This window comes from Coturnix japonica, unplaced genomic scaffold (genome assembly GCF_054131305.1).
Source record: "Coturnix japonica strain WE unplaced genomic scaffold, WE-NBRP24 Scf045, whole genome shotgun sequence".
NCBI lineage: Eukaryota > Metazoa > Chordata > Aves > Galliformes > Phasianidae > Coturnix > Coturnix japonica.
This window is the reverse complement of record NW_028188948.1, coordinates 2,637,752-2,664,363: the sequence shown is the minus strand read 5'-3', so window position 1 is coordinate 2,664,363 and position 26,612 is coordinate 2,637,752. Positions and strand designations below refer to the sequence as shown.

Here is a 26,612-nt window from a genome sequence, read left to right as displayed (position 1 = left end):
TGTTGCAGCAAACATTGACCACGTTAGCCTGATATCAATTGAAATAACGAGGCCTTTGCTCCTGACAGGTGCTGCAGTGAGATTTACCAATAAGGGCAAAGATGTAGAAAAGATCTGCGCTCGGCTGCGTGAGGAAGCCAAACTGCAGGCTGAGCTTTCAGACACAGGCGCTACTGTGGAGTGGATGAAGGATGGGAAGGAGCTCAAGGCCAGTGAAAAATATGAACTGCACATTGTGGGGAAGAGACACACCCTGAAAATTCACAATGACTCAATGGATGATGCTGCAAGTTATCAGTGCATCTGTGAGGGGGATAAAATGCTCTATCAGCTTTCAGTGAAAGGTATGTGACAGTCTGGGCTGTCCTCTTCCAGCCCAGGGCCAGCAGACTGCATTCACCTGACTCCCCGACAGTCCAGCTGTTGTCAGACAGCATCTGGGGTGTTTTCAGTGGCTGTTTTGACTTGAACTGGCCAATCTGCTTTGTAGAGCCATTTGATTTCTGTGTTCTGTCCTGTGATTCGTCCCTAAGATATAGAGGAAGTCAAGGGAAAGATAGGAAAAAGAACATCCCAGCCTTCCTGCTCTTCTGTCAGGGTGGCCATGAGAGATGATGTCAACAGCTCTTTTTGTAGCAGTGATCCCAAACGTAGAAGAGACCTGTGAAGAGTCACAGGGATGTTTACTTAGCTGTCATTCCATGGTGGGCTTTTTCTTACACAGATGTAGAGAGAAACTGAACTTTCCCACGCAGGGAAAGTCTGTTTTGCTTCAGGGTGTAGGTCTGATCTCTGAGATCCACACGCTTGGCCTTGATTGCAATAAATGAGAGCCCTTTGTTTGCTCCAGTGGAAGACTTTCCATTTCTGCAGTACCCTCTGCAGATGACACAAATGCAAATGAACCTTCTTCCCAGCAACAATTGCCTTTTTCTTTTTTACACTGAGTATGCATGAGGCTCTTCATCATATTCTCCTTGCTTGTCACACTTGTTGATCCATGGAGAAAAAACAAATCCCTAGAGTAGTGTATGCACTTTGACACTGGAGAGCTTACTTAATTGCTTCTTCTCAAAGACCAAACTCCAGAGAGGCATGGAGACAGCTCCAAACAGAATTGAATAATGGGACTAAATTTATGGAGAAAAGAACTTCCTGCCAAGGCTTGTCAGCTAGTCTTAATTTTGCTTTTCTTCTCTCTCTTTGTCATGTTAGCATAATATTTCATAATGGCAGGTCTGCCCCCAGAATTAACTGGCACAGGCTGCCCAGGGGTAACTATCACATGTTTATGTGTTTTGATGTTTCACAGTGGGTCTTAAGTAAAAGGAACTCAGGTTTTGGTTGCCTGCAGGTCAGATGTTCTTTTGGGTTCAATATGTTTGCATAGTGACTTGCAACCATGGGACTGGTGTTCAAGGACCCTCTTGGTTCCTTCAGTTCCTAGGTTCTTTCTTGCCTAGATTTGACACTTTGTTTCAACAGAATAGCTGATATTCTCTAGTGAAGGCTATTAGTTTGGGCACAAGTGGTAACCTAAACCTGTTCCAACCTGTGCATACAAAGCTGCAAGATGGTCTCATTTCAGTCCCTCAGTCAATACTTTTTCTTTTTTTCCCTCAGAGCCAAAACCTGTGTTTATAAACCAGTAGCAGGTGCTGAAAGAGGTGAGTGTCAGCTGTCCAGGCTCAACGTGGACGTCAAGTGGTTCAAGGTATGGCATGTAATGGTATTTTCCTTTTTGACTTCTCTGGAAATGAATGAGAGGCTTTAATTTCACTTCCAAGGGATGCGAGTCTGAGCTTTTGCTTGATAGCTTTTGCACTGCCCTCTTCTCTTTATGCTCTTTTACTTGCCCAGATCAGCACTCTTTGTTATTATGTCCTGAGTTCATTTATCAAGTTGAAATGGAAGTTTGTTTTGGGTTTCTTGTGAACTCCTGAGGTCTTGCTGCACAAAATATTGTTGGTTGGAGTACAGTCTTGAGCTTCAACTCTAACACAGAAATTCTCAGCAAGGATTTTGTAGCCTTGTTGTGAACTGGGTTTTTGGGTGAAATCTCAGTTTTCTTTGCACCTGACAGTGTGAGAATTTGCTCTGGCACTTTGTGTACCTCCCCAGTGCTCAGCTGTTCCTTCCCTTACTTGAGGATAACGTCATTTATTCAAGGTGATGTCCAAACGGGCTTGTTAACAGTCCTCCGCAGTGCTTTAAGCTGTCATAGGTCAGCCAGAATTTCTGCATGTTCTATAGCCATTCCTACATGTTGAAAACACTGCACTGTGCTTAAGCTTCAGCATATGTTCCAGTAAGCACAGTTCCATTAATTCTAGGGGAGTGGGTGAATTAAGCATTGATCTGAAGGCTGCATTTGCTCAGTGCAGAGATGGAAGGACTAATGGAGATCTGACTTTGATATTTTCCCTTCTAGGATGGGAAGGAGCTCCGTCAAAGTAAAAAAGTGAGCATTACTTCCCAGGGAAATAAGAGAAGTCTCATTATTCACAAGTGGTGAACTCTCATTTTCTCTCTCAGTCTGCAACCAGGCTGGGTTGCTGTTTCAGTACTGGCTGTTTTATGCAGGAACTCTGCTCCTGAGGTTAATCCAAGTTGTATCCAGGCCCTTCAGAAGGAAAGGGAAATAGTAGAACAGAAATAAGTTCTGATTCTGACATAAATAAGTGCAGACCTGGAGAGTTAAAAGGGATTGTGTGATGTTCAAGGGATTTTGAAGCAAAGATGTCCCCTAGGTAAGATTTGTGGCTGACATTCCCCATACATTGTGGGCACACAAGCTAAGGAGAGACTAGTGATGAGCATGCAGAGAAGCCAATGGTTCAGACAGGTTTGTAGTGACACGACATTGTAGAGTTCTGTCTAGTTCTCCTTGGCATAGTTTGGAAAATAAAGATGAGGTGATTGGTGGTAACCAATATGGCTTCCTCAAATTCAAGCCATGCCTGACAAACTTGGTGGCCTTTCATGATGGAGTAACAGCATCAGTGGATAATGGGAGAGCAACTGACATCATCTACTTGGACTTGTGCAGAGCATTTGATCCCGTCCTGCATGACATCCTGATCACCAAACTGGAGAACAATGGTTTTGATGGATGGACCAGTTGCAGGATAGGGAACTGTCTGGATGGTCACACTCAGAGAGTTGCAGTGAGTAGCTGAGTGTCCAGGTGGAGGGTGGTGTTGGGACCAGTGTTCTTTAACATTTTTGTAGGCAACATGGCCAGTGGAATCAAATGCAGCCTCAGCAAGTTTGCAGATGACACCAAGCTGAGCGGTGCTGTTGATGTGCTAGAGGGAAGGGATGCTACCCAGAGGGACCTGGACAGGCTGGAGAGGTGGGCCCTTGGCAGCCTCATGAACTTGAGTGTGGCCAAGTACAAGGCCCTGCACCTGGGTCAGGGCAATCCCAAGCACAGGCACAGGCTTAGAGGAGAATGATTTGAGAGAAGCCTTGACCCTGAAGAGAAGAGTTGGTCTGGAGGGAGGTGTCCCTGCCTATAGCAGGGGGATTGGAACTAAATGACCTTAAAGATTCAGTCAGTTCTATTGTTTTTCTACCCTTAATTTTGCTTGGAAGGTTTTAGAATAAATTAGATTCTGGTTTCCATGAAGACTGTTTGCAGGGAGCTCCGTTGTAGCTAGTAAGTCTGTCTTTAAGTTCAAGGGCAATAATGCATTGACTGTGTTGAAGACAGAAAAGACTCAGGAATGGATGATGGTTTAGAATAAAACAAAATCCTACTTATTTTCTATGCAAATATGTGTAAGGAAAAGATGCTGCACTCAGTTCTGGAAATACCCTGACAAATATATCTCTAGTGCTTCACAGCTGGAGATATCAAGATTGTTAAAGCACTGGAAGATGTGGAAGTGAATGAATATGGGAGTGCATCTTTTGTCTGTGAGATTTCACTCGATGAGGTTCAGAGCCAGTGGTACAAAGAGGACAAGCTGAAGGCTGATGACAACATCAGAATGCGGCAAGATGGTAGGGTGTAAGAGGGGGATTTTTCTCCTGAGTGGGGGGTGGGTTGGAGATCAAGCATATAAGACATCTGAAATGAAGTGAAGATTGTTCAGAAGGGAGTTCCCCTTTTGTTTTGGGACTGAGGTTAGGGTGGAACAAGTGACAGGTGGGAAGCTTAGTGTGGGAAGTGTGATGCTATCCCACCATCCCACACTGCCAGGAGCAGGTAGGAAATGAGTGCAGTTCTTTCCAAAGTGGGGGTGAACAGGGCAGTCAGTTCACCTCTCCAAAGAGGTTTTGTCTGACAGTGAGTGTGATCCTTCTGTATCAGGTACTTTAATGGTGACGGTGGCCGCATTCGGTCAGTCCTTGTAGAAGCCATGTTTAGATTCCGCTTTGGTGGGGATGTGGATGTGGGGGAATGGGTGGTTTCATTGACATGAGAGAACAGGCAGTGATGCTGTGAAACCAGATGGATGATGCTCAGCCTGGCCATGTGCCTCAGAGCTCTTTGCTCAAGGAAGCCAAGTGTAGTTGTGGGTTTGCTCTCAAGAGCACAGTTTGGTAGGGATGAGTTGGAGGTTGGACTAGATGACCTTAGTGGTCTTTTCCAGCCTTAGTGACTCTGTGGTTCTCTGCTTCAGGAAAGACCTACTCGCTGACTTATACACGTGTCCAAGTCAAGGATGCAGCAGAAATGAAATCTGTAGCAGAAAAAGTGCCCATCTTACAGTGAAAGGTACTTATGCTTCTGATGACGATTTTGCTTAAATTATCTTATGTTATAAACCAGCTAACATCCTTTGCTTGAATGTCAAGGAGGTTAAACACCACCAGAACCTTTCACAGAAATTAAAACTCCTACCTACCTACCTTTCTGCCCACAAAATATGCAGCTTCTCTTTTGGAATTTACTTTTGCTAAGTAAAACAGATTATTTTCTTAGGTGGTGGATTTTCTACCTCTAGACTTCAGATTTGTGTTTGAACGTTGAGGGATAAAAACATAGCTTGACTTTTTCTTCATTTTCTCTGTATGTTTGAAAAGAGCACAGGGTTTGTTTTTTTTTTAATATATACAATGCTAGGTATATATATGATGTTAAGTGTGATAAAGAAAAGGGAGACATTTGAGTTAGCACACTACTCAAGAGTTCAGTCCCCACCTTTGCCACTGTTACAATTATAAGGGCAAGAAAATCCTGGAAAATGAATTTCTCCTAAGTAGAGTTATTACATTGGACCTACAGAGACCTTTACTAGGAGAAAACTTGTTGTTCAGAGCTAAGTTGCTGTATTTATCCAAAATAATTATCAACGTCCGTGTTTCATTGAACCTGTATTCCATTTCGTAATGCGAGGATTTTGATAGCGGTATGGGAAGGTCATGGTTTGATTTGGATGTTGGACTGGGAATCAGAAGATCTGGGCTCTCTTCAGGTTGTCAGTCTTATTGTCTGACTTCTTAACAACATTCCTTTCTTTCTATTATTTTTAATGACGTTTTAAGGCATTTTGTGCTGATAGGTGTAGTGTTCTTTTGCAGTAATGCTGACGTGAGTAAGTAGGGTGATAATGTAAGGGTATTTTACATTCCTTCTAAATCTCTGCTTTCTCTTGTTCCATCCTTCTTAAAGAGCAATCCATTAATCTAGTAAAGGAGCTGTGTGATGAGGATGTGACTGAGCCTGAAGAAGCCAAATTTGAATGCGAGATATCCATTCCTTCTGTGAAACCTCCCAAGTGGTATCTACGTGGGGAAGTCTTACAGGCTGGCAGAAACTTGATTATGCAGCAAGAAGGCACCATCCTCCAGCTGACCATACTGAAAACCACCACTGATATGACAGGCACCATTCAGTTCTCAATTGGCAAATCAAAATCCACAGCAACTCTGCTCGTCAGAGGTAACATATCCTGGCTTGGTTTACATCATGAAGATGAAGAATTAATTAACGTACAGCCTTCCTTCACTGGGGTCTTTGAAATATTGTGTGTGTGTCTGGAGGGTCTGCTCCATTTCCAGTTCAAAGTCGTTGGACACTAAATGAGACAGCTGCATCTCAGTAAAAGATCTGTTTGAATAGCTGTGATGTGCTTACTATTCAGATCTACAGAGCTGAGGTTTTGTCCTTGGCTATACCAAAGAGGTCAAATCAGGTGAAATTAATTGTATTTCAGAAATAGACAAGTTGAAGTTTGGTAGGACATAAGTTTGATGCCATTTCTCATTGATTTCATCTGAAAGAAACTTCCAGGCTTTTTGTCCGCTGTTGTCCCCAGCGTAAGATTATCCATTCACATCCTAAAGTACTTGTTATATTTTTAACTCTCTCTTATTTGAATAAAAGCCTCAACAATTTGGAGCAATTTAATAAGCACAGAACAAGAGCTGGACCTTGCATTTGGTAGATAATATACAGTATTACTTTATAGAAATGTAGTCAATGGCATTCCCTATAGACAATCGTTTTTTTTATCTTTAGTTCAAATAGTTCAATATTCAATAATAGTTCAAAAAACCATTGTGAACATGAGATTAATTGAAATGGAGCAGACGCAAGAGACTTTCCTCTTCTTCCAATTGTCCTCATCCTTTCTTCTCTTCCATCCCTGCTTTGCAGATTACCATATACAAATCACCAGGAAGCTGGAGGACAAGACAGCTTTGGAACGTCATTCTGTCATCCTGTCCTGTGACTTCAGGCCTTCTCCAAAGGTTGTGAAATGGTTCAAGGGCCACACACCCATCGTGCCCTCTGAGAAGTACAAGATCAAGAGGGATAAGCATTCAGCAGAGCTCAAGATCCTGAAGCTGAAGCCCGATGATGCTGGTGTGTACAAGTGCAAGGCAGGAATTGCAGAGACTGAAATCACGCTGACAGCTGAAGGTAAGAGCAGGGGGGGTGGTCTCTTACATGTCCTATTTCACCTCAGATTTCTTTTCTTGAGGTTGATTTCTGCCGTTCTCTCCTGCTAACTTTATAAATGTATAATCTTCACTGAGAATACTACACAAAGATCGTCTAGTCCAACCATTCTACCACATCCCAGTATGATTTATAGTAACAGTGGTAACAGTTCACCTTGTTTCCCCACAGCCCGCAATGTAGAAGTAACGAAGCACTTGCAGGATGTAGAAATTGAAGAAGAGAGCTCTGCTGTCTTCTCCTGCGAGCTGTCCCATGATGACGAGGACATGGAATGGTTCCTGAATGGCAACCTCATTTACACCAACAATTACAAGGACATCAAGAACGTTGGCAATTGCTGCAAACTGACAATGAAGCAGGTTAAGCCTGAGGATGCTGGCACAGTGACAGTGAAGTCAGACAAGGTGTCAGAAAGCACGTGCCTGAAGGTGATAGGTGGGTCTGATCACACCCCTCCTGGATATAAGAGATGCTAAGGAGCCCCAGTTCATTCTATTGTGCAGCAGTCCTGCTTCTAAAGCTCACCTCTCTGGGGTGACAAGACATCAGGGGCTTTCTTCCAGTGGAAGGTTCCATTGCAGCAGATATCAACGAAGGAGGATGGTTTTGGTGTCCTGCCATAGCATTCCATTGCTTTTTATCATCATTTTCCTTAACACAAGAAGAGTTACAAGAGCAATTTCTTTTACTGCTTCAGTTCCATGCAGTGTCAATGCTGTTGTCTCCAAGGATTTATGACTGCAGGGAGAGCTCATTCAGTGTGTGTTTTGCCTCTGGGATGACTAATGACCAGGCTGTGAGTAACCTGATCTAGCTGTGAATGTCCCTGTTTATTGCAGGGGAGCTGGGCTAGATGGCCTTTAAGGGTCTCTTCCAATTCTAAGGATACTATGATTCTAATCTGATCTCCCCAGCAATTAAGCTCTTTTACTCTATGCACTCCAGAGTTTGAAGGATTTCATTTTTCTCCTTTCTTTTGCATTTGGTGGGTGTTTTTTCCCCATTATAAACATCTGATGTGTGAAATAGAAGATAGATAAAAGGAGTCAATAAAACAGGAAAATCAAAATTGTTCAGCAGCTCATCCTCTTAATCCTGAGGCCTGCTGTATGAGCTCTGCTGTACGTGAGGGCAATGCCGGCTCTCCAGCTTTAGAAGAGCTGCATCCCAATTACTTCATATGATATCAGTCCCACCCAAGGCAATGCAGGCTGTCCCTCCTGTTCCCTGTATTCTCCTACTGATTAGTTCAGAATTACATAAAGTGCATTCAGTCAACAGACATGAAACCGCTTTAGGTTCTATATTGGTGTCGTCAGTGCTGGTAAAGATTTATTTATCCCTCTTTAAAAATCTGAAAGCAACTGGAAATGTCTCAACTTCTGTATCACATTGTTCTGTTTTGCCCTTTTAATTGCAGAGAAGCCTGCTGTCTTCATGAAGTCCTTGGATGATGTTTTTGGTGAGGAGCGGGGTGTGATTAAATTGGAATGCGAAGTCTCTAAAGAGAAGGTCAAACCAGTGTGGAAGAAGGACGGTGTTGTGCTCACTTCTGGCAACAAGTATGAGCTGGTACAGTCTGGGAAGACCCTATGTCCCCTTATCCATGACTTCGAGAAGTCAGATGCAGGTTTCTATACCTGTGATATTGTCCGTGATGTTGCCAAATCAAAGGTCGGCATTCAGGGTAAGTACTGTGGAAAGTAAAGGAGTGCTGAAAGCACATTCAGTGTCTTACACCTATTCCCCCACGAGCCTTAATAGTTTCTACAATAGAAGTGTATTACTGCAATTTAGCACAGTGATGTCTGGAAAATTCCCATTGCTTTTGATGTAAATGTATCTCATTTTACCATGAAAATCACCAAACACATCAAGAATGTCCTGGAAATATTTCCTTTCTAAACATCCCTAAAATGGAGAAATGGTTTGAACACCAGTAGGGGTAGGATGGTAACAAATTAGCTAATAGAAACATTTAATTTCTTGTCATAGGCAAAACCCTTTTTCTCACGCAGCATCCTAGAGTTGTCCTCTCTGTTAGGTTGTTCCCTCTGTAGCTCATTGAATCTTCATTCTGCTCCATGGACTGAGCTGCTCTAATTGTAGTTCTTCCAGAGCAAAGACAAGAGATTCACGTCTCTTTTTTTTTTTATAGCTTTCTGGTAATTCTGAGTGGAGAATGTCTTAGAGAATACATCAGTAAGGAATGCAGCCATGTTCTGCAAATCCTGAGTTAAAACACCAGTACTGCTACTCATGTCAGTCACAAATGCCTTTTCTCCATATAAACCTCATACTAACCTATCTCTTACCTTCCAGAGCTGAATAGTGGCATTACCAAACGGCTGAAAAACACTGAAATCCAGGAGGGAGAAGATTGTACTTTTGAATGCATTCCGTCCCATGAAAGCATTGATGAGTTCAAGTGGACACTGAATGGAAGCAGAGTGGAAAGTGGTGGGCAATTTAAAGCTTCTAACGTGAGTCGGAAATATACTCTCCTTATCAAAAGTGTGACTCCTACTGACGCTGGGGAAGTCGTTTTTACTGCCCGTGGTCTAACCTCCAAAGCCTCTCTGTCTGTGAAAGGTAATGAGATGGGAGAGATTCTGGGGTCTGATTCCTTCAACTGTCTTCTGATAAGATTGTCATGAGAGCTAACTCATAATATGGTTAAAGTGAATAGCAACCTTCTACTTGAACCTCGAAGCACTGAGAATTTCTCTTAAAAATAAGTAAAAGGAGGAAACATTTTACACAAATGTGAGAACTACCCAAAGCACTGGGGTAGTGTTGGAAATGGGCATCTCACTACAGCTTGTTCCATTAACAGTAAATCAGGAATGCTCTGTTGAGGGAACTGTGGGAGCAAATATCCTCTAAGTATAAGCTGAAGGGATGGCCTTCACATCATCTAGCTGTACAACAAATTCCTATCTAGAACATGTGCATCTGAGAGCATCATCCGAGGCTCCCAGTGTGATGAGTGGAGAGAAGAAAGAGGCAGTTTTCAGACATGGTTCAGCATCCTCAATTGGGTAGATTTAAGAGAGAATAAATGCTGCCTGGAATTCTATTGTCTGTACTTTGCAGATTACTGCTGGCTGTAGGATGGCGTCTGTTGCAAGTGCCTCTCTAACTTATCTCCAGCATGTAGATGCATGTATTTTGAGAGAGGCATCCTACCCTAACTGTATGTTACTCAAAAAGCAATGTTTTCTTCCAGGAAAACCTACTGAGGTTTCAAAACAGCTGGAGGATAAGACAGCAGCAGCAGGACAGGACATCAGCCTGAGCTGTGAGCTGTCAAAACCGGATTTGAACATCAGGTGGTACAAGGATGGCAAAGCAATCAGAAAAAGCCAGAAGTACGACTTGCAGCAGGAGGGAAGTGGGCCATTCTGATCATCCATGACTCTACTGCCAAGGACAGTGGGGAGTACCCCTGTGAGACAGAGGACTCCATAACAAAAGCCAGGGTCACTGTGCAAGGTGAGTTGAAAAGCACACTGGGGATGGCATGTAGAGAAGTCGAGGTAAATATCTGCAGCCTGTGGGTGATGTTTTTCTCTTCTGTTTCCTTGAGCAGGATCAATTCTTAGTTTTCAGAAAATATGATGGATTAAAATCTTTTCCTTAAAATAATCTGGAAACCGAATGATTCTCCAGTGTGATGTGGATCTGGGCAGCCTGGTCTAGTGGTTGGTGGCCCCTTGACAGGGGGTTTAAAACTAGATGCTCTTTGAGGTCCTTTTCTTCTCAGGCCACTATATGATTCTGTGATCATTCTATGGTTCTATGATCTTGGTTGTTAGTGAGCCAAGAAAAGATGGCAATCTGAATTAGTCTATATTGAATATGTGTAATCAAAACTATATGCAGTTGATCAGATGAGATCCTACCAGCGCATGTATAATGGTATTGAACTTTCCAGATATCTACTGGAATTATCAAACCTATGTAAATGGGTGGACTCTGTGGTCTTCTTAGACTCTTTGCATCTCTATGTGATATTCTGAAATGAGGGCAAAGGAGATTCAGGACACCTCTGTATGCTTGGGACTTGTTGGGGTAACAAATCCCTTTGTCCTACACCCACATCCTTTTTTTTTTCCTTCCAGAAAAACCTAATTACTTTATCAAGGAACTTTCAGATGTGAAAATTGAAGAAAGTGGAAGTGCACTTTTTACATGTCAGAGCGAGAAAGCCGCATCCTTCGTCATATGGAGGAAAGGCATTGCTGAGCTCAGGCCTGGCAGGAAATACAAGAGGGCACAGAAAGGACAAGACCTGCAGCTGTGCATAAAAAATCTGGAGAAAAGTGACAGTGACGTGTACACCTGTGACATTGGTGATGCCCAGTCCAGAGCCAAGCTGGTTGTACAAGGTATGTGTGAGAGCCATATGACTGCGCATCCTGTTTCTCCACTACCAAGCCATTATCCTGGTAGAATTTGTACATTTATGGCAGGTCTTTGGGGCTGCAGCTGTCTGACCTGAATAGCGGTTCACAAGCCATGCACAGAGCAAGCTGCACGGAAAGGGAAAGAACTACCGACTAGAGCAGTGCTATTGAGAACTTTATGTATCATTTAAAAACCAAAAATGCTGTGAGGCTGGTGACCCAGAAATCAGTGTGAACTTTCTATCTCTGACCTTTCTGAGTTACAAATAGTCCTCCGGAGTTCTAGGCAAAAATTCCCTTATGCTGCATTCTGGGTAGTTGTCATGGTTTAAACAAAAATCTACCTGTGTCCGTGACAGGGGGGCCACAGGCAAGCGAGGTGCTAGAAGGAGCTGAACCTCTGTCCCAACTACTTCAGAAGCAGCCCAAACCCCCTCGTACATGGCTAAGATCACCTTCTCAGTTGGAGTGTAGCGCTCCTCAAACCCTTTATATGCTCGACTCCAAAGTCCCAGGGGTTGGCCTTGGGTTTCTCCTAAAGCTCTTTGCCACAAACTCCAAGTGGGACCTTTCTCTCCAGCAGCAGTGTAGAGGATGTTCTTTACATCCTGTCCCGTCCGTACTGACCCCAAGGCCACGGCACGGGCTATCTCTTGTTTTCTCTGCTCAAAAGCCTGCTGCTGCTCAGGACCCCATGAGAAATTATTCTTCTTCTGTGTTACCTGATAGAGGGGGCTCACTATGTGGCTGTAGTTTGGGACATGCATTCTCCAAAAGCCCACTACTCCCAGAAAAGATTGGGTCTCTGTCTTGTTGGTGGGAGGAGACATAGCAGTGATTTTTTCAATCACATCTGCTGGGATGTGTCGATGCCCATCTTGCCATTTTACACTTAAGAACTGGATTTCCTGGGCAGACCCCTTCACCTTGCTGCGCTTAATGGCAAAACCAGCTTGCAAAAGAATTAGGATTATCTGTTTTCTTTTCTTGAAAATCTCTGCTGCTGTATGGCCCCACACGACAATATCATCGATATACTGCAAGTGTTCGGGAGCAGTAAAATTATTCATGCTTTATATGATGATATGATGTGGAATACTGATAGCAAAATTACAAAATTATTAAACCATGACACCCTGGTATTTTTCTTTTTTTTTTTCTTAAATATTTTCCTTTTTTTTTTCTTAAATATTTTCCTTTTTACTATTTAAATGTTATGGGCACATCTTATAGAAACACAAGGCTGTTTACAAAGAAGTGCATGCTGTGTTGCTGTATGATGAGCAAGATACATCTATTCTTCATCTAGCAGGAATAGTTGCTGAGCCTTAAGAACAGTTTCAGAAAGCTTTGGGAATTTGGGCGTTTTCCTTGTTTCTGCAACACAAAATGAAAATTTACGCTGTATACAAAGAAAAGGGGAGTCCGAACTTGTACGTTAAATTTGAAGGAGATCAATCTGGGGTAATATTTAAAAAAAAAAAAAAAAAAAAAAAGGGAGTGTGGTCATCAAATACTATAAAATATATTAGCTGTTACTAGAATGCCACTTATCTTCCCCCCATACGAATCACTGTCGTGTTGTATGTGAATTTGTGAGGTGGGTTTTGAAGCTGAAATTAAAAACTTCTTGTATGGCTGTCTTCATAGTGGCTATCCAGACTATCTGTAGAAATAACAGCTATTATGTAGTCAGCTATTCACCAGTTTTAACTGGTTATAAATTACGTTTCAGGGTGGAGAACATAGCATAGTGCCTGACACCTGTGTTGATCCTGAGGGCATTCTTGATTCTGTGCATTATGATGTCATGGATATTAAAGAGCAAGCTGAGGCAGCACATAGTTCCATTGTATCCCTGGAGGACCCAAAGGAAGATACTGGCTGGTTTGAAAAGCAGCTGGAGAAAACTAACTTTGAACTGATGGAGACCAAAGAAGAGCTAACAGAGAAAAACACCAAACTACTTAAAACTGAAGAAGAGCTGATGCAGAAGAACAGAGGTGAGTTATGCGATGTGAAAGGTAGAAGACAGAAATAGTTCATTAATCTAAAAGAGAAATAACCAGTTTGAGTAGGAATTAGAGGAGATGTTCTACCTTTGGAACCATAGCCTGTAGATAAGTGATAGTTTGTTCCTTGTGTATATTCAGGTTCAGCAATTCCACGGTTTTTGGTTATTTCTTTTCTTTTTTCCCCCCTCTCCTTTAAACTGCAACTAGCAGCTTTACGCTTTTGTAAGTATGGGGTTAAATGTCTATATCTTGATTTTTACTTTTATATTGTAATCTCTACTCTTCTTTATGTCTTGTTGATGCAATGTTTTCGTTCCAAGAAATATAGAAAACTTTTGAATCACTCCCAATAAGTGAAGACCACATGCAAATTAATTAATCTGTTCAAAAGCTACCTAAACGTTAGAATATCTGGAAAAATTGATTACTTAATAAACTATCTATTGGCTACTTATGTAATACAACCTTTTCTGTGTGTTACAGACTTTGAAATGCAGGTGATTAAATTGGATGAGTCTGTTGAGCAACTTAAAGAAGCAACTGAGGTAACTTTATCAAGAAGATGTTGTGTAAAATTGTTTTAATACCAACTTGTGGTAGCTTAAAATGCTATTCCAGTAGGCTCCATTAATAGATTTCTTACCGAGCTTAGCTTAACTGAATTTGCCTTTAATGCATTGTGTAATTCAGCTACTTAACACTACATTAGAAACTGATGACTGAATTTTTTTTATTTTTTTTTCTAAGAAAATGAATGCACAAAATGAAAGGATTCGAGAGCTAATGGACATCGTGGTGCAGAAAGATGACATTATTACAGAGCTACAAGACTTAAAATCTCATTCAGAAGAAAAAATAAAAGATTATGTGAGTTTTACACATCTCCGTATCCTTATACAAAAAAAGGAAAACACTAATTCTATGCTTGTAATCAACACATTTTTGGAAAACTGATTTTCTGTATGTAGCTGGTACTCGCTTGAAATTGTAAACAATTCAAATTTATCTGAAGGTAGTTGTTGTTAACACAAACAACAAAAATATCAGTGTGTTCCACTAACTCCTGCCTCACACTCCTACATCAGAGGAAGAGGAACAGTAAAAGTATGCTGAGTAGAGTTGGAAGTACGAGTATGAATGGTCAGGATATCTCCACGTTCTATGCAGTCCATAAAACTTTATCCTGACTAATGTACTGCGAGCTACTGAATATGTGAAGACTAGCTTGATTAAGTATGTGTGCATACAACTTCTGGTGGTTTTTGTGCATTTTTTGATGTTTGGTAGCCTGAAGTAGCTCTGAAAACATTTATAGTTAATTCTGTCACTCAGATCTCTAACCTTGTAAGCTTAGCAACTTGACCCTCCTTAGTCTTTGACTGTCTGCATCACTGCAACTTAGTATTTCCATGGTATTAAAGCTGACTGTGATGAATAGTCATGCCCTCACCTATTACTTCTTCCAAGAACAAGGCTCCAACTCTATCTGTGAGATTGTGTGGCCTGAACACTTCTGAGGCTTTTCTTTTCATAAGTTACTAAAGATGAATAATCAGTCCTTGGCAGTGCCAGCATGGCTTAACAATCGTCATCTTGTAAGTAAGGAAGCTTCACTTGTGGTCAAGGACACAATCTAAAATATGCGTGACAGAGCTGACTAAGCTTTAAGGTTGGATTATATCTGTCACGATGAAAGTGATTTTAGCAGCTTAGCAGAAGTGTGATGTGATGAACTTGTATGAGAGCTGACCATTTGCTCTTTGACCATGTTTGTAATTTTGTTGACTTCTTGGAAACAGGAAATTCTTTGATAAACTGGTAAACTCTTGATTGTGTGCAAGTCTTTTACTTTGTAACCTGCTAGGCTCTTGCTTTCCCTTGTATACTCTACCGAGTATTGCACTTGTCATTATCTGAAGGTGTACTTGTTCTGTCTGCTATTGAGATTTGTAACTGATGTCTATAGAGTCACCGGGTAAATATTTTAGCTGTATGGTTTTGTGTAAATATTTGCCTACAGAAGATTACTGAGACTTAAGTGCTCCTTTTGTTAAGCTTCAATGTAACTGATCTTATATCAATACAGGAAAAGACTACCTACCATTTAACTACCATTAAAGCAGAACCGGCAGAAGAGAACACTAATAAAGGAACTGAAAGCAGCCAATTTTCAGTGCTTTCAGTTGAAGCACTGAAACAAGAGAAAACTGAGTTGGAAGTGGGAAGAAAGCGCAGTACTGATGAAGATAAGCCTACTGTGGAAGAGCCACCTCCAAAGAAAGGTACAGTTTCTTCCATCGTTGAACAGGGTGTCTTCCAAAACAATAAATTGCTTCCTATTCCGAATCGGAAGCAAAAGGCTGTGAAGCGCGTACCTTATGGTATAAGGAGAAAAGCCACTGTGTTAAACTGTAAATAGAAGTAACTGTTATGTAAATATCCCTTTTTCAGAAGGTCCTATGCTGTTCATTTTTGAATGCTTAAGAATAAAAGTTTTTTGCACTATTTTTTTCCTTTTTGCTGCTTTTTCCTCATCTGTTGATGCACTTGCAGATTTGGTAATAGTTTTAAAGCAGTTTCTGTAGGATTGTTTCAACTGCTGTTGCTGATTTTCTGAGTAGCATCAGCTGCTCAAGTGTTTTTTTTTGTTTGTTTGTTTTGTTTTTCCTGAAGCAACTATCAAAATTGTTGACGACCTGCTAATTGCTCGCTCATGGGTAATATTTGAGCAGAATGGTTTGGATAAGCTCTGATGCATTTAACTTCACTTCTGGGCACAGCTGAGCATCAGTGTTCCTAGAATTACGGAAGGCATATACAATGTAGAAGGGAAAATCTAAAACTTAGCTGTATTCCCTTCCTTTCTTGTATTCCTCTTGCAAAATATGTGCAAGGGAGAAAGTCAAGGCCTTCTTTGGATGAGATGCTGTTCTTGGATGATTTGTCCCTGCTGCCTTTATTTGGCATAAATATTGAATCCTAATGTGACCACTGAATGGCATCACATATAAGCATCTTACCAGAGACTGAGGGATGTGGACTCCTCCATACTCCAAATAGTAGTGGGTTTGTTCTAATCATATGACCAAAGCTCTCATTTAAAAATTAATGACAGCAATGCTCCACATGGGAATTAAAATGGGTAGCTGATAGTCACAATGTCAGCATGAAGTTTTCTGTTAAGAAGTACTGAGTATTCAATCATGTTAAAATTTTCTTCTATTTGTGAGTATTAATAGTATCCAATTTAAAAAACCGCTTAATATATATTCTTTAGCTATGTTAAATATACACAGTAGAACAATGAGCACAGGTATGTTGTGCTGGTTCTTTTGTAGAATTAGTTATATAAGTAGCACAAGCAAAAGTGTTTTAGGAGATGCTAGGTTATCTCAGCTTCAAGTTCAGGGTATTTACACCATTCTCTGAGCTTTTAGGTCTTGTTCCCTATGCTCTGTAATAATGCTTTTTCCCTACTTCCTGTGTAAGGAGCTTCTAGACTGAACATTACACATCTTCTCCCTAGTCTTATTTATCTTGCTTTAGTGCTTGCTTGTTGTTTTCAGCATAAAGTGTTTAGATTACTTATAAATCATATTCCCCTCACTAGTGTTGCTGGGAGCAGCAATCAAACCCAAAACCTGGTTTGGGGTGGAATATGCCACTGCTGTTTCTTCAGTATGACTTTTAAATCAGTTGAGGGCTGTATATAAAACTGCTTAGATGAGTTAAGAGGCTGTTCCCATGCAGTACATGTGAATCTGTATGTAATGCAGGCTGCACGTGGGTGCTATAAAATTCTGCATTTCTGTAGTTGTAGTAATAAAAGGACTGTACAAGAATCACCATGGAATATATTGTTGTGGTGACCCAATCCCTAGTAAGTCTTGACTTATATTTATTTTTTTTAATACTTAAAGTATGCATATTATGGAATGGACATAACTGGATTCTAAAGCAATGATGAAATACAGCAGAAGTCGCTTTTGATAGAAAGAAAATGCATGTGATTTTAGCTAATTGCTCACCAGTTAAAGAAAAAAACAGCCCCAAGCTAATGGAATATTTATGGAAACTTGAATCTGCAAATTTGTACAACTTTATGAGTGAACTTTATATGCAAAAGAGTAAGTGTGAACAGAAGTAGGAATCCTCATATTTTGTTTAGAGATCAACTGAATAAGAGAGACAGATATCAACAGTTAAGTGATCAACTTGTCCAGGATTTTATCTTTCTTTTGAAAGTAAGAGGACTGTGAGTTGGAATGAAATTTCTTAGAGAACTGTTTATCTACCATTTAGATGTAGATGGAGTGATTCCTGGCTGCCTTATAGGGATTGCTGAAGCACGGAAGATAGAAAGAATATAGCTGTGAATTATCTATCTCGTTCCCATGTTTCTTAAATCTAATAAGATTTTCTACTGGTGTGGAGTGGAAGGTTTGAGTAGTGCCATGGTAAAAGTGATCTTACAGACTGAAAACCTTTTGCTGTTAATTCTGTATAGAAATCTGAGGCACCTGAATACGTGTTCAGAGGACTTGAATTCCTTCACTAGTATCAAATACTATGTGATGTGAGGGCATGGCTTGCATATTTGTGACAGTTTTTCACTTAGAAGTTGCTACTTGGTGTTGTGAACTGCTATGTAATAATGATTTTAATCAATCTGAGCTACATTCCTTTTCCCTTTTTTCTTTGTTTGTTTGTTTGTTTGTTTTACAGTAGTTGTAAATGAGAGAAAGAAAAAGAACACTGTAGAGCAAAGGACAATTGAACACATGAAACAAAAGTGCTCCGCGTACCGAAAGGAAGTACTAGCACTGAGGGAAAGAACTGAAATCTTGGAACATCATTTAACTGTGCTTGAAGAACAATGCAGAAGAGAAAAAAATAAAAAAGAAGATTTCAGTAAGCAGGTAACAAGCCTGCGTATTGAGCTTTCTTTTTCTGAAGAAACAGCTGATGTCCTCCGTGAACAAATTCTGCAGGGTCAAGCTGACTATCGGGAAATTGCTTCTGAACTGGATGAACAGAAATCTATAAATATGACACTTGAAAACAAAAATGCCCAACTAACTAACAACATAGAAGTTGCCAAAGAATATATAATTGATAAAGTGTCACAAGTAAAAGAAATGCGGACCAAATTAGATGAATTATACAAATGTCACTTAGAGTTTCACGCCATCGGTACTGACTTTGTCAGTGTAAAGGATTCCTCAGACTCTGAAAAAGATGAGCCAGGGACATCTCAAATTAGTTCTGCATGCATTCAGTCACAGACTTCTTCCATCTCAGATCTTGTGCAGGACCTCTCCTTTAACTATAGTCTTGAAAGGATTTGGGAAGTATGCAGAAGTATTGTTGATGTTTCCTCACAAAAAAGTCAGCACATCAAAGCACTGCTTCAAGACAATGAAAACCTAAAGGCGGGACTGAATAATGCTGAAAATCATAATCGTCAACTTGTAATGAAGCTATGTGAGATTACAACTCACACTAGTCAGGAAGATGATCTTGTGAATCAGTTACATGAGCAAATAGAGAAGAAAACTCAGGAGTTTGAAGAAAAGACTGCAGAAGATCAGAGAATGATTGCAAAACTTCAGGAGGAAGTTGCCAACTGTGAGGTAAAAATAAGAGAGCTTGAATATCGCCTGGAGGCTTCCAAGATAATGGAAGACAATGTGTCAAAACTCAATGAATTACTTAAAGAAAAAGAATCTATTATTGTTAATCTGGAGACAGTTACAGAATCACAGAATCACAGAATTACCCGGGTTGGAAGGGACCTCAAGGATCATGTAGTTCCAACCCCCCTGCCTAGCAGGGCCACAGCAGTTACAGCAACTCTGCAGGAGAAGTCTGCTAATGCAGACAAAAAGGTTGAAGAGTTAAGTAGCAAAGAAGCAAATCTGATTCAAGAAGTTATGCAGCTTAAAAACAGCTTGGAGCAGATGAAACACTCTCTTTGGGAAAAGGAAAAGAGTGAAATGGAGAAAGTGCAACGTATAGAATCGTAAGTAACCACTGAGTTAAGTTAGAGCCCTTTGAGAAGGAAATAGAGTTAAAAATAGTTAATGGGAACATCCCTTCGACTTAATGCATCTGCATGCTTATCAATGGCCAAACTACTACTTTAGGATGCTTTGGTATGCTACTTGAGTTCCAAGGGAAAACAGGAGTGTGCAAGGAAATAAAGAATAATATGGGGATTGCTGGTGGTTTTGTTGTACATCCCTCAGAATAGCATCTGAATAATTTATTGCTTCAGCATCTGATTATGAGAAGCAAGCTGAAATTCAAAAGTAATTGTTTAAATCTTGTCACTGGTCTAGATAGATTTAAGAGTCTATTTACAAATAGAAACCAACAGGCAGGGCATGGATTAAGCTGTAATTGCTGTTTCCATGAGATGTGTAACAGTAATGTTCTTTGTCTCTTTATTTTTAACATAAGGCTAGAAAATATTCTTTCTGAGAGTTCTGCCCTTGTACTGAATTTGAAAAAAGATTTGCAGAGGAAAGAAGAAGAGTATGCAGATCTAAAAGACAAACATTCTGATGCCGAGAAACAAATTCAGCAAGTACAAAGCGAGGTTTGTAGTCAACTGAGATATTTTTTTCTGTAAGATTATGCTTGGCTTTCTGCTGTTAAAACTTCTCAAACTTTAACTATGAAGCTGGAAATTTCACACTAGTGTGGCTAGCAGCAAATCTTAGGTAAAGTTGCCATTGAAGCTCTAGAGGGGACCAGAAGTTAAAACATGGTTTCGCATAGATAATGAACAGAGGAAAGTAAAGTTGGTTGGTAGTCTGGAATAAGGTTTGTGAAGAGAATAGCTAATCTGCCTCTGGAGGGGACTTGTTATTATCTCTACGTTACTGGTGACTTGCCATTGGTATCCGTGGTAACTCCAAAGCCTAAAACCTAAGTCTTGTGAAAAAACGCTGATAACTGGGAAGAAGAATGCTATTTACTTGAAAAGAAATAGACTAATTTCCAGAGGCTCTTTAATATAAGCATGTATATTTTTTTCTTCAATTTCAGCTTCAGTGATGTTAATAGTTAAAATTTAATTATTAAACAAGTAGATATTTTAAAACCCATTTTGCAGGATCTTAGTCTGCAAGTTTATTGGGTGTGCTTGGGGTGGAAAATTGAAGCTTAAAAATGAATTCATGTCTTCCTTGGTAACCTTGCACTTGCTGTCGTTTTCCTACTCAGCACTTGTTTGTGAATTCCTCTTTATTTAACAAAGAAGTATTTGGCCAGGTTGGATTACAGAAGTCTTTTAATGAACCGTGAGCTGTGCTTACATTACAGGTGTCCACGATGCGTTCTGTGGAGGAATCCCTCAGGAACAGGATGGATGAACTTGAAAGGATTAATAACCAGTTTAAGGATGAGCTGGATTATAAAGACTATACTATCCAACAACTTAAACAGGTATTTTTCTTGCTCTTAATTTTTATTACATGAATGATGCAGGTTTTCCAAGCAACAGGAAAAAGGTCAAAAAAAAAAAAAATTGGAGCAAAATGAAAGTGGCCAACTGAAATTAGCGGTAGACCATGAAAGATATTCAAATAATTAGTCACTACAGAGCACTGGCAGATTGCTTTAAATACAATAATCTGCATAGTAAATACATATGTAATACATGCATGTAACCTGATCTTGTTGAGTGACATCACGATATGTTAATTGAAATGTCTTACCATAAACTCTTTTTATCAGCTTGAGTCCTTATTTATGCTATATGAAAACCTTATTAATTCTAGGCTGTCTTAAAGATTCTGCTTGTTTCTACTGTGTATGCTTTTCTTTCAACATGAAATATAGGAGCTGGAGGAAAAGGACCATAATATTCAAAAGTGGCGTGAGGAGAGAGATCAGTTAGTAGAAGCTTTGGAAGAACAGCTCAAAACTTTGGCTTCTAATGTCATACAAAAAGAGACAGAAATAGCAGAACTGAGACAATCTGCCTTAAAGGATTCAAGCAAGGTCAGCTCTCCTTTCCTCCTACCTGATTAGCTACCCATAAATTCTGTAAAACTCCTGTACCTGCTCTTTGTATTCTGGGTGTGCTTCTGTTCTTGAACACTGTCGTATTGACATCATGTGCAACTAACCAAAAAAAGCACCAGCTTTTATTTTTGTTCTTCAGAAACAGAATTTCTGTTAATTACTAAAATTTCAATTTTTTCAGTAGTTCAGATAAGCAGATGTCAGTTTGATGCTTATGATCCTACAATCATACTGGACATCTGTAGCTTTTTCTGATAATTCCCAGCATTTCCGGATCCCAAGCTAGGCTCAATACTCAGACAGTAGTTCTGTCTCAGGTTTCTTACTTTCTTTGCTTTCTCTGAGGTAGTATCTACAATGGCATGAAAAGACAGAAGGGGACGTGGAGAGAGATTAAGGGAAGCATCAGAAAGCAGAGGGGGGATGATCTCTGGAAGTTGCATTTCTTATTTCAACATCCAGCTTTTAATCAGGATAGCCAATCTAAGCCGTAGCATAGAATTTCAGAAGCTAAACAGAAGGCTAAATGAGTTGTGCTGTTTTGAGAATGTTTGGATTCACTTTCTCTGAGAAGAAAGATGTTCTCATAGCAAAACTTCCCCTATGAAGTATGATTATATGAGGTATGATTATATTTATAGAAAGTAAGTACTTAACATCTTGTTAACCCCTTTTTGTTCTTCTGTTTTCCTAGGAGATACTGGAGCTGGAATCATTTTTCTTAGCATATAGTCCTTTAACTACATATTCAGTGATGAGTACTTGTTGGTTCTTTTTGTCTTCCACTCAAACATGAGCTCTCATCTTCTCAAAAATATTTTATTTACTAGAACACCATCTCTCTGTGTACATTATGGAACTTTTCCATGCAGTTTTCCATGTATTCGTATGTGGATGCTGAAGATTAGGCAGAGGTTTAGCCTTTGGTGTTCTAACATAGCAGCTGTGAGTGCGCAGAGTATGGGGGGAATGGATGACAAAATGACCAGTGTTACAGATTTTGTCCCTAAATAATGTCTCGCTTTCTCTCTTTTGGAGGCAGAATACTGCCTGAGACTGTTAGTGAGACCCAGTAGGGTGTATCTGAAGATCACACAATGAATAGATGTTACTACCTTCCCACACTTGTGCTGTGTTTCAGCTTACGTGTTCATGTGGCGTCTGAGCTTGAGGTTTTACACTGTAACTTTAGAAACCTCGAGATATTTTGGAGGTCTAATGCATAGCCTAATCTTTACTCCTTTTAAATATTTACAGCCTAGGAAACAACAAAGCAAAACTAAAACTGGAGAAAGTATTCCATTAAGATGCAAAGCTGAAGACAATTATTTGTCACGTCGATGTACTAGGAGCCTCACTTCATTAAATGAATCTGAGGTTAGTATGAAACTTCAGATCTGAAAATGTTGTGATTGTATTGCTTTTGATAAGGAATGAGTAGGAAAAGATCTCATGTTCTCTAAACAATTCCCAAGTTTTAATTTATTTATCCCTTTCAAGGTGATCAGATCACCTGTTTTTATAGCCTTTGATAGGAATAAAAGCTGTTGAAACAATTGTGTGATGAATTTTTTTCAGGTGCTGTTGAAAACTCTCCTCATGTTAATGCTTATGAAGTGGCTCATGATTAGATAAGTTACTTGGAAAAAATTCATGGAGCCACTGAAACGGGCACAGCAAATTGAACTTATTTTCTTCCTCTGCAGGATTTCTGGATATTGTTTTGTTAGCAGATGATGTTAATCATTCCTATATAAGTTTTTAATTGCTAACTTTCATAAAATAGCAGTTACATATATTTTAAAAACAAAGTATTTATTAACCAACTTAATTCTTGGAAATACAGTGGGTGGTGATACTCCATTCAGATTCTTAGCAGAGCCTGATAAAGTGGCTCTGACTACTTTTTGTCTTTCTACAATCTTTGGTAACTTTTTGAGAGGAAGAAGACTCCCCTCAGGGGGTCGGAACAGTGTAAGTAGTAAAAGCTGCTAGTCTGTGTTTGGGACACTGGAGTTTGCTAGTTACTAGCAGCAGTAGAAGCAGCCATCTACCATTTTCTGATGTCCCCAGCAGCCTGTCTTCCATGTGTTCAACCAGCATCTGAACTCATTTTTGATATGCTAGCTGAATTCCTGCCATAGAGAAGGAGGAGTCCAGGTGATCTCAGTTCTGACTTTGTTGTTCCTGTTGAGAAAAACAGGATTGGGTGGATTGTGGACAGTAAGTGCTGCTGGGGAAATGCATACTGACATTTCTCTGTCACTTAGCTGTGCATTTGCTGCCATTTGACCATGAGCAGGTACATGATAGCCTTCAGCTTAAGTACGGTGTCATTGCTTGAATGTCTGTATTCTCTCCAGGGAAAAGATAGCAATGGAGTTCTTTAATGACTTGTACTGGGCTTGCACCTTGCCAGCTGGACCTTACTTATGTAAATAACATCTCTAGTGTAGAAGAGGAATGGCAAATTCCCTAAGATTAAGCTGGAAGTTAATCGAACACTTGAATCAAATGCTCCTGTTCCTGCCCAGTTCTGACGCAGCAGAGTTGAGATGAAGAAAATCGTGTCAGTTCTACCACCATTCTCTATTAAAAAAAAGTGTAGTTGTCTGTGCCCTTGAGAAAAAATGACTTGTAAAGTATCAGGCTCAGTTTAACATGGAGAACTTTTTTTGTGATCATAGATTGGAAATAATTTTAAATGTAACAAGTTCTAGGAAAGAGGGGTAAAACTCTGCTGAAACTGAAATAGACTCCTTCTGTTACAAGTGTTCTTACAGCAGGAAAATCGAATGCTTACATATCCTTTTCCAGATGCTTTATAGCTTTTTAATCTCATGGCTACCTTAACACTTGCACTTAAAATTCTTCTGTGCTATCAGGAGCATTTGGAAACTGTCCTCGACTCTTCTGGAGTGTCCGCAGAAAATGGCAAAACTAGTCGGTTCCCAAAACCGGAGCTGGAAATCCCACTGACAATTCTGCAACCTGATAAGACGGAGATAAAGCAGCACGGCAGCATGATACCTTTAGGAGTGAAAATGCCTAAGGCAAAAAAGAAAAGAAGTGATGACATGGATGAGGTATGACCTAGACCCAACAGAAAACAAAATAATAAAAAAAAAAATATGCATGGCAGTTATTAAAAACAGATGTTCACATGTGATAGCAGTATCCTTGGCATGGTCAGAGTATGAGTAGTAGATTTTTCCCATCTGTTGTTTCACATGTTCACATCTCTGTTGAACAGAAATCCGGAAAAGACTACTTCCTGAGAAAGCGAGTACATGCTTCAAGACTGACTAAAAAGAAGGATGAAACACTGCAAAAAGTTGGAGATTTTATTCAAAGCTCTCCTTCTATTATACACTCTAAAGGTTGGTGTAGAATAAGTTTTATTCCATGTTTTCTAGACATTGTAGAATGGCTTGTTTCTGCTGTAGGCTATTAATGTATGTGTTCTTAGACTTGTCTGCCATGTTAAGTTGTCCTTTGATTTATGAAGTAAATGCATTTATTCGTCTCTTCAGAGATTCATTATTACATTTGTGAAAACCTACAAGTATACAGAGAAAGTTGGTTCTGTCTTGTGCTTCTGTCAGCACGAAAGTTAGGCCTGTTGTTTAACTCCTGCTGAAGTTTCTGACTTCCAGCGACTTCTGAGCCATGATTGTCTTTCATACTCCATTTTAATGCGTGCTTTAAGCTGCCGTACCTGAACCTATAAACAGTTTCAGCTATAGAAGCAATAAAGAACCTTGATGAACAAATACAATTTCTGAGTATTTTCACTTAAATTTTACGTGTCATTTATAAACCAAGTTTGTTACGAAGCTTTTTTTGCATTCAGTGATTTAAAGACTCACAAAACCAGTAAGTTGATTGGTTTATGTATCAAAACAAATTTCTTCTAGCCAAGAAGCTGATGTCAGCAGTAAGTTCTCCTAAATCAAACGAACCTGAAAGTCTCGAAGAAGGAGAGACCAAGCCAAAACGATCCAAAAGGAAGCTGTATTCCACTGTCGTTTCTGGCCCTCTAGATATACCTGCTTCTTCGGTAAGCGATTATACTGTAGTCTTGGCTTAAAATAAACTACTAAGGAGTCCAAACAGACTGGAGGTTTCATCTATTTGCAGGGGGACGTTGAAAGTACTGAGGTATTTCTTTATTCTACCAAGTCATTCTTGTTGGTCTTCCCGCTGTTCTGTTTTATTTTGTCCTCAAAGATCTCTGTGTTTGGCTGGCTTACAGTTTACTAAGTAGGTGATGTAGCAATCACGGAGATGTCTTCTAATTTGGAATCATAGATAATTTCAGTGTGTCGGTGTGGGATTATTCTATTACACGCTTTTCTAGAGCACAACTTAGACAGCTTTTTAGGTATGCTTAAACTATGATCTCCTGTCTAAGCCAACTTGCAAAGGATCTGATGTGCCAGTTTCATGACTCTGTCGGCAGCTATTGTGCTAAGAACATTCTTGCTCTGTTGGAACTGCATCTTTTAATTATATTAGAGTCCTTTTTCTTTTCCGCAAAGTGATCATTTGCCCATACTGTAATATCCCTCTGAATTTTTTGATGATTTGACGAATGATAGGGGCAGAAACCAAAATGTTATATTTTTTTTGTTAGAGGATGAAGAAGATGAGACAATTTCTTCTCTCACTGTAGTTCTGAGAACATGGAACTGAACAGAGAACTGAAATTCTGGGCAAGTCATAGCTACAGGGATTGAGGCTAAAAATGTTTTCTGAACGCTTCATGTTTCACAAAACAAGTATTATAATACTCTTTTGAAAACAAGTATTTCAAAATGAAAGCTGCCTTCAGGCTTTCCTCAGACGTGTGTGCTTTTTTAAGATAAACAGGATTTTGTACATTCTCCATATTTGTTCCTTGTGATTAAGCTGCATTAAAATGATCTCGGTATCCCATAGTTTTCTGAATAAAATATAATAAGCAAATGCCATTCTGAAATCCATTTAGGGGAAGAAATATGTTTGCGTGTGTCAAGAAGAGCTTGTCAGTCTTGTGTGAAAACATGAGTAACTTTTGAAATGTTTTCTTCAGGAATCTGAGGAACAAAAGAAGGAAAGTGATCATCTGATCATCAAGCGACGGCTGAGATCCAGAACAGCTAAAAAACCTTGAAGAAGCGTGTTTGTTCCCCTTTCTCAGGACATACTTTTATCATATTATTAAAACTGGTTGTTAATAAACAGTAACAGTTA

The 26,612-nt window shown here is 39.8% G+C and overlaps 3 protein-coding genes across 5 annotated transcripts; all 3 read left to right on the top strand.

Annotated features, from left to right (window-relative positions):
* LOC146752477 (obscurin-like) lies at positions 1–10,414 on the top strand. 3 transcript variants are annotated; one of them, XM_085531836.1, is made up of 10 exons: positions 1–344; positions 1,624–1,714; positions 3,840–4,008; positions 4,632–4,726; positions 5,624–5,893; positions 6,611–6,877; positions 7,088–7,354; positions 8,340–8,606; positions 9,242–9,402; positions 10,149–10,414. In XM_085531836.1, the coding sequence occupies exons 5-10, from the start codon at positions 5,776–5,778 to the stop codon at positions 10,215–10,217; spliced, it is 1,149 nt and encodes a 382-aa protein (XP_085387962.1). In that variant the 5' UTR covers positions 1–344; positions 1,624–1,714; positions 3,840–4,008; positions 4,632–4,726; positions 5,624–5,775; the 3' UTR covers positions 10,218–10,414. The 3 variants fall into 3 exon arrangements, with proteins under 3 accessions (XP_085387962.1, XP_085387960.1, XP_085387961.1); XM_085531834.1 differs by having other exon boundaries at positions 7–344; positions 9,242–9,511; XM_085531835.1 differs by lacking the exons at positions 1–344; positions 1,624–1,714 and having other exon boundaries at positions 2,817–4,008; positions 9,242–9,511.
* A 633-nt stretch (positions 10,415–11,047) lies between these two features.
* On the top strand, positions 11,048–19,977 carry LOC146752476 (kinesin-like protein KIF20B). The gene is made up of 7 exons (XM_085531882.1): positions 11,048–11,310; positions 13,064–13,331; positions 13,827–13,888; positions 14,091–14,210; positions 15,430–15,625; positions 18,069–19,365; positions 19,806–19,977. Exons 1-7 carry the CDS (start codon positions 11,278–11,280, stop codon positions 19,975–19,977), a joined length of 2,148 nt encoding a protein of 715 aa, XP_085388008.1. The 5' UTR covers positions 11,048–11,277.
* Positions 19,978–20,676: 699 nt separating this feature from the next.
* On the top strand, positions 20,677–26,612 carry LOC146752475 (kinesin-like protein KIF20B). The gene is made up of 7 exons (XM_085531833.1): positions 20,677–20,795; positions 21,192–21,353; positions 22,635–22,754; positions 24,263–24,463; positions 24,631–24,757; positions 25,295–25,437; positions 26,452–26,612. The coding sequence occupies exons 1-7, from the start codon at positions 20,682–20,684 to the stop codon at positions 26,530–26,532; spliced, it is 948 nt and encodes a 315-aa protein (XP_085387959.1). The 5' UTR covers positions 20,677–20,681; the 3' UTR covers positions 26,533–26,612.